The sequence below is a fragment of the Sinocyclocheilus anshuiensis genome, unplaced genomic scaffold (genome assembly GCF_001515605.1).
Source record: "Sinocyclocheilus anshuiensis isolate Anshui unplaced genomic scaffold, SAMN03320099.WGS_v1.1 scaffold1083, whole genome shotgun sequence".
Lineage (NCBI taxonomy): Eukaryota > Metazoa > Chordata > Actinopteri > Cypriniformes > Cyprinidae > Sinocyclocheilus > Sinocyclocheilus anshuiensis.
The window spans coordinates 350,162-368,449 of NW_015544206.1; the positions used below are offsets into that span (position 1 = coordinate 350,162).

At 35.1% G+C, this 18,288-nt stretch overlaps 1 protein-coding gene across 1 annotated transcript in view; it reads right to left on the reverse strand.

Moving 5' to 3' along the window:
- The window catches only part of LOC107696915 (dedicator of cytokinesis protein 5-like), a 71,452-nt gene that overhangs the window by 46,777 nt on the left and 6,387 nt on the right, over positions 1 to 18,288 (reverse strand). Inside the window, exons 2-15 of the mRNA XM_016497486.1 lie at positions 13,811 to 13,894; positions 11,203 to 11,243; positions 11,028 to 11,083; positions 8,887 to 8,983; positions 8,568 to 8,716; positions 8,190 to 8,325; positions 7,382 to 7,539; positions 7,053 to 7,134; positions 5,978 to 6,107; positions 2,917 to 2,989; positions 2,580 to 2,722; positions 1,383 to 1,508; positions 1,057 to 1,181; positions 195 to 293 (exon numbers count right to left, since the gene is read on the reverse strand). Of these exons, the coding sequence (XP_016352972.1) occupies positions 195 to 293; positions 1,057 to 1,181; positions 1,383 to 1,508; positions 2,580 to 2,722; positions 2,917 to 2,989; positions 5,978 to 6,107; positions 7,053 to 7,134; positions 7,382 to 7,539; positions 8,190 to 8,325; positions 8,568 to 8,716; positions 8,887 to 8,983; positions 11,028 to 11,083; positions 11,203 to 11,243; positions 13,811 to 13,894 (1,499 nt within the window). The remainder of the gene's footprint in view (positions 1 to 194; positions 294 to 1,056; positions 1,182 to 1,382; positions 1,509 to 2,579; positions 2,723 to 2,916; positions 2,990 to 5,977; positions 6,108 to 7,052; positions 7,135 to 7,381; positions 7,540 to 8,189; positions 8,326 to 8,567; positions 8,717 to 8,886; positions 8,984 to 11,027; positions 11,084 to 11,202; positions 11,244 to 13,810; positions 13,895 to 18,288) is intronic.

Consider the following 18,288-nt stretch of genomic DNA (forward strand, 5'->3'; position numbering starts at 1 on the left):
TACAAAAGTTGAAATTGTTAAACTTTGAATAATAGGTTACAGCACTTGACCTGCAAGCTACGTAATACAGGGTTGCACTGTAGATTGACACTTTGCATTAGAGAAGGCTGATGTGATTCATATGAAAGGGACTTTAGCTTCAAAACATCAAAAACCTAAACCCAGATGTCTTTGCTTTTGTCCTGTGTTTGTACCTTAACTGTCTCATTCCAGCAGGGCTGCTTGACTTGATAGTAGATGACAGACTTGTATTCAGTGATCCCTTCATAACCAGCTCCAGGAAATATGGCTTTCTGAAGAGAGAATGAGAATGTGAAAAAAAAAAAAAACATCTACTGGAAGAAAATAGTTTCTATTTTCTCGTACAGTAAGTGGTTTGCAGCAGTAAAAGTTCAACGTTAACAAGACCAGAAGTTGGCAGTACACAACTTGAGTTAAAGGAAAGCTCAAATCTCTTAAAAGAGAGGGAGATCTTTTAGGAAAGCATTTCAGAACGAGTTTCTTGTATTCTTCTGTGTTCGCGAGTGTAAACAGGACACGCTTATATGTGCATTATATCTTGAAATAGCATTTGGCAAGAACAGCGCTGTACCAAGCTTTCTGTGCTGTGTGTTTGGACATTTAAAGACAGCAGCCGTTTCATAAAGTAGAAAGATCTGCAAGCTGTTTTTATGCCAGCAACAGTTCTGCTGTCAAAACACAGAGATAAAGGGGGTGGATGAGCACCGCATGCTAAACAGCGAAAGCGAAAACTGTTCGTCAACATAAACGAGAAGAACGGAGGACAATGGATTGAGAGAAGGTGTTTTTTATTCATATTAAAATGACCTTGGTGGTATTTCCTAAAAAGTTAAGCCAGGGTAATACCATGTTTTTTGGTACACTTGACGCAAATATATGCAACTGAAGCTGTTTCCATGTAGCATTTCTATTAAATCAGGATTCACTTCATGGATTTACAAGAAAGTACACTTTATTAAGCGATGGTGTGGGAATCTCCTAATTGCGCCCAGACATTAATGTTAGTTAATATTTAATGATACGGGGTTTCTGTACCTCCATGGGATTTCCTTCTTCATCCAACACGCTCATTATAACTTCTACATTTTTGGGGGTTTTCTTCTTGCCGCGATCAAATTCTCCTTGTAGCAGCGTAACATATATATCATTCCTTACATAACCTGTAGAGACATACAGTAGAGACATCGTTGCATTAACTAGATCTATGTTCTTCAACTGTCTAGTAATGGTCATTAGAGGAAAAGGATGAAAAGGCAACTGCAAGCGGATTTACTAAAGAGGGTCTTTGTGGGTCAGAAAAACTTTAATAGCACTGCTATTAAGATGAAGATGTTACGATCTGACAGATGTGCAAGACCAACCTGGCAGGATAATTTCAGGGAAGCCCATTTTCCTGACTATAGCTGTTGTGCGATCCAAAAAATGAGGGTAATGTTTTTGAACCTGAAACACATCTCCAGGGAGCAGCTTTAGGGTCACAAACAAACCTGAAAGCAAAAACATGCCGTTATAAGGTCAGACGGGTCTCGTCAGTCAACAAACTCCAGCCCTAAGGGAGCAGAATCTCTCAGCACAAACTAAATCATTTCAGAATCAATGACTAATATATAAAATAAAAAATCATTAAAAAAATTGATTAAAAATGGAAAAATAAAATTTAAAAGAAAAGAATATATACTTCAAAAGTGAAAAAAGAATGAAAAAAAAAAGAAATTTAATGCATTAAGTTTCAACTCAACATCAAAAATTACAAACTCAATATAAAACACATTAGCTAAATGCGTGCATTTAAAACAATGTCCCAGATTATTTTGTCTGAATATTGCACCATTCTCACTTTGGGACTATTATAAATAGCTGCTAAGCAATACAGATTTTTTTGTAAGGTGTTAATATGCGTTAAGGCCGATAAAATGTATAATCATAGAAAATGAGAGGTACACATGTATGCTGAAATTAATATGCAAGGTATTTTTACAACATATTTTCTAAAATACTTTAAAGTAGAAATGTATTATTGTCTTTTACATTTTCACAATTTAAAAAAGTGCTCTAAAAATATTTTAAAAGTGAATTTTTTGTTTAAATTCAACTGTATGAAAATGCATTACCATGGCTGATTTAGCAATGAGGTTTTCTAGGATTTTTTAAATAAATGTAATATTAACTAAATTAATAAAACTCCAAGTTGACCCAAAAAAACTCTCATTTCATACACTATTAAACTGGTCAGGTTGGTAATAATCATTACTGACAGCTATAGTAATCTTCCCAATTAAATACAGAGTGAAACTGGCATTTTAAAAAGAGACAGAATCTTTCAAATTGGATGATATTCAAATTTACAGCTGAAACATCCTGGAGGACGTGCATCTTCACATCTCATTCTGTCTCTATGCAAATCAGTTTGACTATATCAAAGTGATCCTGTTTTCATGCTCTCAAACTTTCCAAATGTTCAAGCAACAACCAAGAAACTTCCACAAGGTCAGATTTCTCCCCAGAGACAAAAACATAAGAGCAAAGATTAATTTTTTGGCCTATTGGTCTGGATTTACCCTGTCCTTTGTGGTTGACCTCACGAGTTGCAATGACCTTGTTGAAGACGGCAACGAGTGGCTCGTTCTCGCCAATGACACGAGATGGGATGAGAGGAGACATGATTAGCTGTCTCTGACGGATGTACGTTTCCATGGCAATCCTAGAAAGAGAGTCCAAGAGGAGAAGGACAAAACTGAAGAAAAAACGGCTATAAAAAACAGCCTAGGGGTAACAGTGTATGATGGACTCTGCCAAAAATAAACAATAATTCATGAAAAGAACAAAAAAACATGAAAACAGAAACTACAATCATGCAAATGAAGGATGTTGTAATCTCATAAAAGACACACTCACTGTTGAAACGGGATGAAATACTGCTTACATTCATCATCAATATTCCCATGGGCAATATCTGTGATATCCATGACTGCAGACACAAAGAAACATGAGGCTAGTGCTGATCCGAACCACAGATACATTACATTTAATAACTACATTCAATATTGTTCACATTCCCTTAGAGGGAGAGCAAATATCTCACATTTTCTAAGTATTTGTTTTCAGATGTATTCGAAGGCGAGATATGTAGCGCAAATTGTTCATTTTGTCTTCCAACTGTACAGTTCTTAAGAGATTCATTTAGAGTCTACAGGAACCTCAATTATTAAATCAGTTAAGAAAAACAGCATCTTTTCTGTGAAAATGCTTGCTATCAATAATTGCTTTTGATCAAAATTAATAGAATAACTCACTAAAAAATGAAAATTTGCTTTATTGACTCACCCTCGGGCTATTCAATATGTAGATGAGTTTGTTTCTTCATTAGAACATATTTGGAGAAATTTAGCATTACATTACTAACTCACCAATGGATCCTCTGCAGTGAATGGGTGCCGTCAGAATGAGAGTCCAAACAGCTGATAAAAACATCACAATAGTACAAAAGCAATCCACACCACTCCAGTCCATCATTAACGCTTGTGAAGTGAAAAGATGAAATCCATCATTATGGTATTTTTTTAACTTCAGACTGCTACTTCTGGCTAAAATACGAGTCCTCTATCCATAATATTGCTTTCTCTAGTGAAAAAGTTGTCTCATCTGAATCAGAAGAGAAATATGCACAGACCAAGCACCGTTTACAAGTGAAAACAGTCCAAAACTGTCCTAAACAAATATATCTGTGGATTTTGATGTGAGAGGACAACAGGGGATGGACTTTTCACTAGAGGAAGCATTATTATGGATTATGGATTCTCCACTATTTTGGCCAGAAGCGATGGTTTAAAGTTAAAATTCTGACGGCACCCATTCACTGCAGGGGATCCATTTGAAAGCATGTGATGTAATACTAAATTTCTCCAAATCTGTTCTGATGAAGACAAACTCATCTACATCTTGGATGGCCTGAGTAAATTTTCAGCAAATTTTCATTTTTAGGTGAGCTATTCCTTTAGATGCAATGTCTTCTAGCTCTCTAACTGCGTACTTACGACCATGAAAAACGGAAAGACATTTTCACAACGAGGTAAATCAGGTGTTGCCTGTGCTCAGGTTTAAGAAAGCCACAGGCTTAACATGATGCAATGCGTCTTTGAAGCTTATGGTAAAAATTGCTTTTTTTCATCTTGAAAAACACAATGCAGGCATTCAACCTGACGTTATTGAGTACAGTGACTCAGCAGCAAAAAAAAAAAGGGTCAAAGAATTTGACACAACATCCTTTTGAAACAAAAAGGAAACACTATTTTCAGCAAATGCAGATCGCCTGTAGGTTTGATAAAAACATCTATTGACAATGTAATCATTTCATATGACATTTTGGAGTTCAACCAAAAGGAAAAGTAACAATAGTAATGTTTGGTCTTTCAGCTACTTGCAAGACTGAAAACTTTAAACTGAAATGTGACAACAGGAAAAAGAAAACGGAACGGAACACTATAAGATGTGAAACATTGTGTGAGCTTGACTGGGAAAAAGTCATTCTTTTCAACTGCAAATTGGCAATACGGATAAATAATGTCTTTTGCTCAGATATTTGACAATGCGAGGTAGTGCTGAAAGTGACAAGGACAACAGTAAAAGTGCTGTTGTCAAAATACTAAAGAAGCAATATGGTGTGATTCTCTTGATGTAATTAAACCTTTGTGAACACACACGTCACATGTAGGGTTCAAATCTATTACCACACAAAATTAAGTTGACTCAACCCTCAAGATCATGAAAACAGATGAAAAATGCCCTTGGAGTAATGCACTTAGAATTGAAGCCCTACAGCCAAGACAGCTGAACAGCTTAAAAGCAGAAATGTCTGTGGGGTTGTTCTTAAAGCACTTGCATGCATTCATCAGTAGAACAAAATGTATGTTATTTGAGCTGTAAAGCTGTCTGAATTGTCATTTTGAGGTGGAAGAATTTCAAGGAATAGTTCACCTAAAAATGAAAATTAGCTGAAAATGTCCCCTTAGGCTATCCAAGTTTGTTTATAAGAACAGATTTGGAGAAATTTAGCATTACATCACTTGCTCACTAATGGATCCTCAGCAGTGAATGGGTGCCGTCAGAATGAGAGTCCAAACAGCTGATAAAAACATCACAATAATCAGTTAACATCTTGTGAAGCAAAAAGCTGCATGTTTGTAAGAAACAAATCAATCAAGGCATTTCTTAATTTCATTTTTAAATGTTACATCTAGCTAAAATATTAGGCCTGTATATAATATTGCTTTCTCCGTTGAAAAAGTTTAAATCAGGACAGCAATATGCACAGATTAAGCACCCTTTACAAAAAAAAAAACATTTAAAACAGTCCTAAACAAATATGTCAATGGATTTTGATGTGAGAGGACAACAGTGGAAGGACTTTTTCACTGGAGGAAGTGTTATTATGGATTATGGAGCAACAGTTTGAAGTTAAAACCCCTTAATGATGGATTTGTTTCGTACAAACATGCAGCTTTACTTGTGGATTATTGTGATGTTTTTATCAGCAGTTTGGACTCTCATTCTGACGGCACCCATTCACTACAGAGGATCCATTGGTGAGCAAGTGATGTAAATTTATCAGAATCTGTTCAGATAAAGAAACAAACTCATCTACATCTTAGATGGCCTCAGAGTGAGTAACTATTCAGCTATTTTTTATTATGATTGAACTATTCCTTTAACCAGAACTAACTGTCCATCTATGGGCAAACACAGGGTTTGGAAAATCTGACTGAAAATAATTCTATGCAATTTTGCAACACTAAGCTAGTGGCACAAAATTATTTTTTACCATTAAGGTTGGTTGGTGTTTCTAAACAAATGACAAATATGAAGTGTGAAATGAAGAGAACAACTAGGAAACATCTGGACCCTCTACAAATATACTACCATCTACTAACAATAAAGAATCTATTTCTAAGTGCAGAACCTGCTACTCCAAACGGCCTCCTCAGTCCTCCTGTGTGTTTCTTTCCCTCCTTCAGCTCCATGCAGCCCACACGGATGATCTGACACACCAGGAAGAGACGCTGTCTGATGAGGTCACTGCTGCTCAGATCCTAAACACAGAGATGCCACAGAAGAAGAACAGCAGGAAGCACTTAAAATTGATTCATTATCACAAAGAAAAAAATCCAGTGGGTTTTTTTTTCTTCTCATTTTTAGATCTGCCATTCAAAAGTTTGGGGTCAAAACCTTTTAATACTTTTATTCAGCAAGGACATTTTAAATTAGTGCTGTCAAACGATTAATCATGATTAATCGCATCCAAAATAAACGTTTTTTTTACATAATATATGAGTGTGTACTGTGTATATTTATTATGTATATATATACACATGCATGTGTTTGTATTTATATTTAAGAAAAATTGTATGTTTATATATTAAATATATTTATATATAATATAAAAAATTATAATATAAATATATAAATGTATATACATGTAAATACTTTCAAAATATATACTGTATGTGTGTGTATTTATATATACATAATAAATAAGCACAGTACACATACATATATTATGTAAACAAAAACTTTTATTTTGGATGCAATTAATCGCGATTAATCATTTAACAGCACTATTTTAAATTGATCAAAAGTGAAGTGAAGGCATTTATAATGTTATAAAAGATTTTTAGTTCAAATAAAAGCTGTTCTTTTGAACTTTCTATTCATCAATGAATCCTGAAAAAATGCATATAAAATGATTTTGGATGAGGATCATGTGACACTGAAGACTGGAGTAATGATGCTGAAAATTCAGCATTGCATCACAGGAATAAATTACATTTTAAAACATTCAAATAGAAAAAAGATTGATGATTTTTAATTGTAATAGTATTTCACAATATAACTGTTTTACTGTATTTTTTATCAAATAAATGCAGCCTTGCTGTGCACAAGATACTTCTTCAAAAGTCTTACTGACTCCAAATTGTTGAACCGTGGTATATGGGACTATAAAAACCTGAGAAAAGTATTCTTTTAATCTTTGTTACCGTGAAGAGTGCAGGAAGGTTGTTGAGTTTTTCTATCTCTTTCGGCATGCCTGTGCTGTCCCACCGTACCAGGAAGTTTTCACTTAAAGGACAAGACAAAATGTGCCACAAAAACTACTTTTTCTCCATTGAAACTGACACAAGCTCACTAGATACTCGCTGTGTGATATATACTGGTGTACTTCAGCTTTCAAAGAAATACGCATTCACATATTTCAAACACTTCTTGTGAGGAATTCATATGTAGAGGATATTCTACACATTTCTCCTTCAGCTTTTTAAAAAACAACATAGAGAAGAAAAATATCTAAAGAAAGAGACTGACTCACCTAATAAATTCTGATTTATCAGGATCGTACAATGACATGAATAGTTCAGCGTCCTCGCCGATGTTGCATACAAAGTTTCTGAGATTTATTAGAAGGCTGTATGTGTGCACGCCGCTGAAGAGGGTCTGGCGCCGCTTCTCCAGGTTCTGAAGCCGCATCTATCGAGAAAAAAAACACAAAAAAAACATGGTAAAATTCATGATTTGAGACAACTATTGGACAGTTTGACTGAAGTTCTAGAACACCTTCAAAAACTGAAACTGCTAAAACAGCAGAGCATGGCACTAACAATGCCAAGGTCATGGGTCATATTTTAATTTGCAGCTTCTCTAAATGCAACTTCGCACAAAGAATCTATCAGTATGTGCATCAGTTATTTTGTGATAAATGTTTATGCATCCGTTTATCTCCATTTATTATGGACTATGGTAGTTTTGTGGTATATATGTGGTTTATATATATATATATATATATATATATATTTGACAAATAATTAGGCCATAGTTTGCTTATTTATTTGTCAAATTTCAAAACAGAACAGCAGAATAACCAACCATCATTTTCTCTTTAGCAGACCGTTTGCACCACTTTGGCTCAGTCAGCGATTCCTGGCATTTTTACATTGCAATTCGAACCATGCATTTATACATTTACCAGCCAACTATCTTAATTACTCATCAAAGCTAATTTGGCAATAGTCATGTGCTAATTCTGGACCTGGGTTTCAACATGCAACTAAAAAGAAAAAATTTTCCTGGTACCAGCATATATATTTTGATAATGCACAGAGCAAAAACAAGTGTTTTACCTTCTCCTCCTGTATCCTCTCATCAATACTGTGTGATGCTGACTCGTGAGCCCTGAACAGACTGACCGTGCTGGTGCGTTCAGGATCTAATGTGTTTCCTGCTTCATCGCGCACCACTAAATCAAGCCCCAGAATCCTGTGCAACAGACACAGACAAAGTCTACAACACAAGAATACTAACACATCCCTACCATATTATCATAATCGATTACATACAGTTTTAATGCATTCCAGCAACTTAAATTGGGTAAACTCAAAATGTATGCTTCATGGTATCAGTAAATCACATATTCAGACATTTGGGCCCCTCAAATGAAACGTTATTCAAATATCTGTTTGGTGAAACAACATGAGGAAGTACAGGAAGCCAAACCGCACCTGTTCCCATAATCGATTTTTGCTGTGACTTTCTTCTTGAGCGCCACAAGGTCGTCGTTGGGAAGCGTGCCGGACACAATCTGCGAGCGGTACTCGATCAGGCTGTAGGCCATCTGCTGAACGTTCCGGAACAGCGTGGTCTTGTTGCTCTGGTGTGCAGACGAACAGGTGATTAAAACGATATCATGGCTTACAAAACACTACGGATGGGATTTGTCTTTGTTGAACAAACACATCGTGGGAAGCTCTGTGTTGAGCAGAAAGGACAGTGAGGTGAACTCAAACAAACCGCAAAGGCGACACAGGTGGGTTCACATACCACATAAAGCTTGTGCCATATTTGTGTCCATTCTCGTAACGTGGTGCCCAGCTCCTGGACCAAGGGCAAATCTGTAGGTACAACAGTCTCTTGTTTCCTGTACATCAACAGAAGGTTAGAAGAAAAATATGATTTAATCAGGTTCTCAAAAATACAAATGTCATTCGCAGTTCTTTAACCCTCAGAGACACAAGCATTGATGTCAATTCTTTTTAAAATGTCTTAAGGAAGCCATAGTTAAAGTGGGTACGGAAAGTATTCAGACCCCCTTCAATTTTTCACTCTTTGTTATATTGCAGCCATTTGCTAAAATCATTTAAGTTAATTTTTTTTCCTCATTAATGTACACACAGCACCCCATATTGACAGAAAAACACAGAATCGTTGACATTTTTGCAGATTTATTACAAAAGAAAAACTGAAATATCACATGGTCCTAAGTATTCAGACCCTTTGCTCAGTATTTAGTAGAAGCACCCTTTTGATCTAATACAGCCATGAGTCTTTTTGGGAAAGATGCAACAAGTTTTTCACACCTGGATTTGGGGATCCTCTGCCATTCCTCCTTGCAGATCCTCTCCAGTTCTGTCAGGTTGACCGAACGACGAGATGTTTTTCGATACTCGATGGTATTTCGGTAGGTGCCTAAAAACTCGGTCGGTGCCTAAAAAATATCGAACTCGATACCCAGCCCTAGAGATACATTTCCAAAATTGCAGAGCAAGGCATTTAGGGTTGCAAAGTTCCACCATTTTTTGATTCACTAAGTTTTGAAGTCACAACACAATTCAGCATAGTAAATAAAATATTTCAAGCAAAAAATATATTTCAGTAAGGATATTCACAAAAAGCTTAGTTTCATTATATGACCATTAATTTAATGCAACAAATATTCATATCAAAGTATATTTTATAAATAATGTATTAATTTTAATACAAATTTATTGATATATTAAAATAAAATATATATTAAAATATACAAAAATTGTATACAGTATATAAAATATATATTGTTATAACAAGACAAAAAAAAATGTTTTATTGGTAACACTTTACCTTATTCGTAAGACTTTACAATACGGTTTCATTTGTTAACATTAGATTAGTTAACATGAATTAACAATTAACACATATTTTTAAGATCAAAAGTTACATCTGTTTATATTAATTAACACAATGTGAACTAACATTAACATGACCATTTTTATTAACTAACATTAACAAAGGTTAATAAATGCAGTAAATATATATATTGCTCACTGTTAGTTCATGTTTTAATTCATGCATTAACTAATGTTACAAAATGACACTAAAGTGTAACCAAATAATTTTTGTAACATTCACTGAACAGGCTCATTTGTGTGAGCATTTCAGGGCATGTAAGTTTGGTTTGATTTAATTGCTACATACTGCATAAGCCTTCTCAGAAAGCTGGGCTACAACTCGGATATGTTTATCTCTGTAAAATTTCATGATCCCTGAATATTCATACACCTCACCGACCTTCCAAACTGCGACCTATCAACTACAGCGCAGTTGCATTGACCTCTATATAAGACGTCCTATTTAAATTCAGCACACCCATCAAACACTCAATAAACTTTCATTAGGCTACATCAAAGTCATTTGGAATAATTTATATATTATTTACTAAATATACTCAGTCCACATTTCTGCAACAAGCTGCCTCTTATTTACACAGGTTTATACATACTGTATATATATTCTATCACTAAACATGTTGAGATGTGAGAAAAAAATATTTCAGGTCAAACACATACTTAGAAGATTGCTAAATTTGGTCCAAAACACTCAGCAAGTGTGTCAGTAACGCAGTGACCATGTTGTGTGACTTTGGCATGCTGGAAGAATCAGGCTATATTTTCTTGCCAAATGTGTTGTTGCTATGATACATTTCAGAGCATTTTAACCCCCGTTTATGAATTATGCATTATTTAACTGCTTTGAACAAGTGTTACGATTGTGCTACAGTGGGTCTCTGAGGGTAAACGAGCAAAACCATAAAGCCAACCGCAGATGACTGTCACCGTGGACTCCTCTGACAGCACATGCTTAATTAAGTGATAGACAATTTGCCATTAATGAATTACAGAGCATAATTAACGTGATCTGCCTCTTACCCTGTTCCCTCAACTTTCGCTTCTTTCAGATGAATATAGTTGGCAGGGAAAATGCCCTTTGAAATAAGACAAAGAAGCATTTGTGAGAACCCACGCAATTCATTCCGCCTGCTGCAGAATGTCAGGTAATGATTAGATTGTCAGTTTATCAGTAGGATGATAATTATCCCAACACCTTTTGTGATTTCTGTCGTAGTGTGTATCCTCGGTACCACCCTGGGAGAAGGAGAGAGAGAAAAAAAGAGTAGATCTTTGAGACAGATGATGCCACATGACAGACGCTGCTATATATTATTTATATAACAGAATAAGGCGGATGTTCTGTTTGCTCAGAGTTAGCAAAATCACTAGAGAAACTAGGGTAGATGTAAATAGCCAAATCAGGTTTTCCATTCTTAAAAAAAGGAAATGGAATATTTTAAATTAAAAAATATATTTACAAGAGGAGAGACATGAATGCAAGCACTACAAAGACACTCTGTATTGTCTTTAAGCCATGATTTTCTGAGCTGGGGGCGTGTAAATTAAATAATCATGGTGGCAGCTGATTGGTACTGATAATAATAATGGTTTCTTAGTGAAAGTTGATTGTACAATTTAGTTTGTGTGCATTTTGTGTGCCGTCGAAAAAGAATACTATATACTATAAGAATACTTTTTTACTTTCCAAAAAAAATATTAATTTAGGGAGTTTACGAGGAGACAGACTTTAATTACCTTTCCCACCATTCTCTTTTGCAGAACAAGAATGCTAAAATACAACTAAGTACACAATGCACAATCTTTTGCTACTCATTTTGTTGCACAGGTGCTTAAACATTTGTTGTCATGTAGAAAAAAAGAGAAAGGTGAAGTTGTCCAGTGTTTTAATCAAGACAAATATCACTTGAATGCACATCATATATTTTTCACAGAAGGACTAAAATTTTGAGATCAGATGGTTGTTTTCTTTTAAAGCTGCACATGGACAGCTAATTTAAAACCCCTTGTTTTAGCACAATGCTTGATTGACAGGAGACTAGGTGGTCCATCACTGTTGTCTGAGACACATCAGGACACGTTTGCATTTACACTACAAATGCAATCTAGTTATATGTGTTTTTGCCTACATCAAAGATTAGTTTGAGTGATCACAAAACATTTTGGATGGTGTTTATGCTACAATTCAAAAGTTTTTTTTTTTAAGAAATCAACTTTTATTCATTAAATTGATCACGTGACACTAAAGACATTTACTGAGAAACATTACAAAACATTTTTATTTCAGATAAATGCTGATCTTTTGAACTTTCTATTCATCATTTAATCCTGAAAAAAGTACTATGGTATCAGCAAATTAGAATTCAATTCAATTCAAGTTTATTTGTATAGCGCTTTTCACGATACAAATCGTTGCAAAGCAACTTTACAGCAAATTAAGTTTCTACAATATTTAGTGGTAGCTTATCAGTGGTGACTGTCAGTTAATGTACATATGGCAGAAATGTACGGAAAAATCAATTAAAGACGTAATCAATTAAAGACGTAATCAAACAGACGATGAACACTATTAACAGCAATTATTATATGATGCAATCAAACTTATAGCAAAATTTGGTAGTTCTGTATGTTGTTTCAGGGTTGGCATCATCTGAGGTCCTCTGAGGGGTTAGGTCAGAGGATATAATAAAGAATAATTTCTGAAGGATCATGTGACACTGAAGTCTAGAGTAATGATGAAAAATGCAGCTTTGTAGCACAGGACCAAATTACATTTTAATATATATTACAATAGAAAACAATTATTTGAAATATTATTATTTACATTTCCAAATATTCATTTTGCCATTAATTGTAATAATACAGTGAGATTTTTGTCTGACAACAGCCAGTGCTCCACACAGAGATCTGATCTGATCATCATCCAGTCTGTCTGGAATGACATGAAGAAACAAAACATACTGAGACAGACTCAATCCAGAAGTCCAAGATGCTTCAAGAAACGCACGTGTGTGTGTGTGTTTGTGTGTGTGTGTGTGTGTTTTGATTTATGAGGACACAAATTTGTATAATGACATGGGTATGACATAGGTATTGCAACGAGAAGGTGATTTTACAGTTTTAAAATTGTAAAATATATTAAAATACAAAATAGTTATTTTTAAATTGTAATATTTTACTGCTTTTTTATCAAATAAATGGAGCCTTGAAATCTTGCCTACCCAAACTTTTCACTGATAATGTACATTTGCATTTAGCATGCATGATTTGATCAGCCAAAAATGACAATTCTGTCACTGTTACTAAATCCTTAAGTTGTTGCAAACCTATATCAATTGCTTTCTTCTGAATATTTTGAATAACACTGGTGTCCAAACAACATTGGAGACATTTTTTAAAATATCTTAAGTGTTCCATAGAAGAAAAAAGCCTTACAGTTTTGCTATGACATGAGGGTGAGTAAGTGATGAGAGAATTTTTATTTTGGGGTGAACTATCCCTTTCAGACCAACTGTAAATGGAGCTTAAATGTCAGAGAGAGAGCAGAAAATGGTCATGGAAAACATTAACATTTTAACATTATAATTAGACTTTGGGTAAAATAAACTGTTACAAAGTGTAAAATATGAGCACTTTAAATCATGCAAGCAAATATGCTGCTTAATTTGAATGTTGCAGGCCACATATCTCAGAGCTTCAGCAGAACTCTGGGATACCCCAGATTATGTGTTCAGTGCAAGTGTGAACACGCTATAAGAAAGTGTGGGTGGACGTGTCAAGACACGCTGAAACTCGACACTCACCTTCAAACGTCTCAAGTATGTGTACCGTGTCCCCCACCTGAAGACTCAGCTCTGGCTCTCCTCTGGCATCATAGTTATAGATAGCTGAAAATGAGACAAAAGGGTGTCACAGACTGCAGAGAGCAAAGAGAAACCAAAAAATAAAAACAACAAGGCTGCTGTCTGTCCTGTGAAAGAGGAAAAAAATGACAGCACACCAACTGTTGAACAAGTTCTTGAGTGGAAAGTTCTCAAGTTCTGCAGGAAAACAGCCACTTGACATGTCTGACGTCTGTCAGTATGACTCAGATCTTCAAAGTAACAGCCAAATGCAATCCAAACTCCCAATGAGATTACAATAAAAAAAGATTTTTAGAAAATAATGTGAGTTGATTTTACCCCGGAACAAGTCACAACAATGCAATGACACTGCTATGTAGCAGGGTGGGGGGATAGGAGGGGTTTGAATTAGGGGGGGAAATCTAATTGCAAAAATGTGATATTTTTTTTTTTTAATCCAGGTTTACTGTGCTTGTTTGTAGAGCTGCACAATTGTTCGGCTAGAGTCGCTTTGAACTCGTGCATCTTCGGAAGTGGAGCTGAGCGGAAAGTTACAAAAAATGTTGTGCACGCCGCCACGCGAATCTGTATCGTGGTATGTATCGTATCGTGACTTTGCTGGTGATACACAGCCCTAATAACTATGGACATAAAATACTAATAATAATAATAACAATAATAATAATAATTATTATTATTATTATTATTATACTAAAATATACAAATAAATCATAATTAGTTAAATATTATTATATGTCATAATTAAATATTATAATATATCAATTATTGTTTATATTGCTTTTGGATTTTATTACTATTATTATTTTTACATTTACATTTAGTCATTTAGCAGATGCTTTTATTATTATTATTAAATACAAATATAAAAATACTAAATACAAATTATAACAAGATAATTATAATTATATTTTTTATAATATAAATACTGTATTATTTTACTGTGAAATAAAAAAAAAAAAACAAGTATTTAAGAAAAATAATATAAAATAATATTTTTTCTATTACTTTACAACTGTACAATTACATTTATGGCTGTCTTAATTCCTTCATTTTCAAATGTTTAACCATCACATTTTTTATTTGAATGGAAAACCACAGAAAGCCCTTAAAGCTTCTCTTGTTGCTCAACGCTTCTCATTGCAAGTACAGGAAGACTGTAGGCACAATTCCAAATGCACATCAAAGCGAGGCAAACTCAAGAGCAGATGCATATACTTATTCAATTAAATCACAGCCTTTGCTATTTCAAAATTGTACTAATCCATATCATGAATATAGCTGTATTTCAATTAATCGTGCAGTGGGCCTAAGTCAAAAAAGCCCACATCAAGTCTGTATAATATAATAAAGACATAGTTTGGGTCCCTCCAACAGGGTCACCAATAGTAATAGCAATGCTTGCCTTGGCAAACACCTCTTAAACCACATATCTGAGTCAGTTTCACCATACTGTAAGGGTTACACCAGACAATAGGAGAGTTTGTGCTGTACTTGGATGCAATATTGGCTTGCACAAACAGCATGTGAAATGTTGGGCACAGCGCAAGTGCTGATTCGTGGAATGTGAACACACTAAGAGGCGCTGAGTGCTTTCCTCTTACTAGTAGTAACATTTTTTGGGCTGTTGAACTGCAGATGAACCCGAGAGTGGGTGTCTACACTACGAGACTGAAGGCCTGAGTTTTCCCTCCCTCTTCAGTGCTGAAGGACACTTGGTAGGAGTGCAAGATTTCCTTGTGCCATGCATCTGACTCCACACTGCTTTCCATCTGCTGAATACACACAAAAACCAGAGTATGTGTGTACAAAGACTCAATCTAGGAAAGTTAAGAAGAGTAACATCCTCATTCCTCATACACATAAATTTCATTAAAGATACAGATGTAATCACTGAAAAATGATTGGCTGATACTGGAGGTGGGTGATAAACCAGTTTATCAACCCATTTAAATAAACTGTCCAGTGTCATATATCAATGCAAGAATGCAATACACATGGATCACTTTAAAAATTCACTGCTAAAATGACCGGTCGCTAAGCCCCACTAGGGCTGTCAAAATGGCTGAAAAACTAAATTCTAATTTTGTACTTAAATATTATCAAAATTCGAATTATATTTGAATTTAAAATGCATAATTTCAGTTAGCTTTTGGATTCTCTCCTAAGGCCACAAGAGTGCGCATCGAGCAAAATATTAATAATGCACGTTTCTTCAAAGCATAAGGTAACATGACTATCTGTGAAAAAAAGTGCATAATGTTTCAAATAATGTTTATAAACCAATTATAATTAATTAAGTTGCTTAAACAACTTTAAACGAAACAGCATTATGTATGCATAGTTTAATACAAAGGGCCGAAAGCCAATCACACAGAGTAAATTTTTCATTTAAAAACACAAGTTGCAGTGGGATGGGGGGAAAAAAAACACCATAAAGTCTCGAGATATGTTTTTTCAAAGTTGAACTTGCATTAATTTTACATGGCTTTCTAAACATGCGGCTCTTTTGTGCGAGACGCGAGTGAAACGGTGATAGATGTCCCTCTAGAAAATGCACGAAATATGCGGTCTGTGTTTATGGCTTGATTTCAGTTTTGACGTAAACAACATCTTCTCCGCACTGATGTTCTCTTTTACCGCAATATTTGTAATTAACAGCGCAGCAACGCCACATTTAATGGCTTCAACTGGATAGGCTAAGAAAAACATTAAAATGTAATGACACTTATATCGTCATCGCATCTTGTGAGCCACTGATAAGGCTGCCTCCTTAACGCACACCTAAAATTCGAATGCAACGTTTTTGCATTTGAATGTGGATTTATATTTTAAATTCGACGAATATTCGAAATTCTAATTTTTTTTTTTTTTACAGCCCTAAGCCCCACCCCCAAATGTGACAGTAAAGACATTTATAATAATGCAATTAAGTGAATTACCATAGGACTCTTTTTTTGTGATTGTCATGTCACAATCAGTGTTGACAGTAGGGTTGGTATCGTTTGAATTTTATTAATTCCAATTCCGATTCTGCTTTTCGATTCCGATTCTTATCGATTCCCAGTTTTGATTCCAATATGGTTACAAAAAAATGTAGTCAAATATTTCGATATCAAACATTTATTCTGTGTCTCTTTTTGCAAAACATTTAATTGCTGCTGAATACCATGAACAAAAATCAGCCGGCTACATAAAAACTGGACTCGATTAAGAGCTGTTTGTGTGCAAAATAGAGCTGCACAATTCTGGATAATAGGGCTGGGTAAAAAATATCGATATCTCGATTTTAATCGATTCACATTTTTACGAAACGATATCGATTCTTAAATCCCCAGAATCGATCGGCCTGTGTTCAGTTAATGGACGGAACGTTGAAGGGCACCTCCCATCCAATATATCGCAATAAGCATTGTGCTTTGGTACTTTTAATATAAAACAAGGACTCAGATTTCAAATTCTGTCCATTGTATTGCAGTATTCAACAGACGCGGCAGCGCGAGGCACACGTGAACTGATCATCTCCTCCACATTAATACCAGTTTCAGCACAAAATAAACATGACTAAACAACCGAAGGTAAGTTAAAAGAAAGAGTACAACTTTACAATCCGTATCCTGTCTCATGTAATCTCTCAATCAGGGTTTCAGCCACGCAAAGACGTCAATATAACAGCTTGTAAACAATGTCACGTAACATCACATTTACCTCAGAAACAAACATATTCTGTGACCATAAACTCATTAGTCAGCTAGACAAATAAACTGTAGAGAAGGGCATTTTGCTAAATATATGCACCATATAATATATTCATTATAACTTTTACTGTTCATGTTTAATTTATATTTTTTATGACAACCACCATTTAAATAATTATATAAAAAAAACGAATTGAAATAGAAATATTATGTAATTGTAACTTTTATTATAAAACTTCATTAAGTGTAATTTAAGTAGACTTAAAACTTACTATTCGGTAATGCGATATATCACGGTAATGAATATGCACAATATTGTTATCGTGGGCACTTCTAAATACCGTGAATTAGAGCCCGACCGATATATCGTTTTGCCGATATTATCGGCCGATATGAGCCTGTCGCCGATATATCGGTCACTATCTAGCGAACGATATATCGGCCGATATTAACTTTTTTTTTTTACAGAACATATAATGCAGATAAAGTGCTTGAAATGGTGTAATTACTTAGTTTGTCTAGCAGAGCGTGCTCCATTGTTTGCTACTGGCGACCTGGATGAAACGTTGCGTGGATAGCCCCCGGGATTCGGGAGTTACGGGTGGTTAAATTTGCGGTCCGGTGCCGACCGATCTAGCGATCCCAGGGGGCTACCAACGCGTGGAGGGTGGCGTTCGAGAGGGCTCCTCGAGCTGAAGGGATCCCCCGAATTTGGTGGAGATC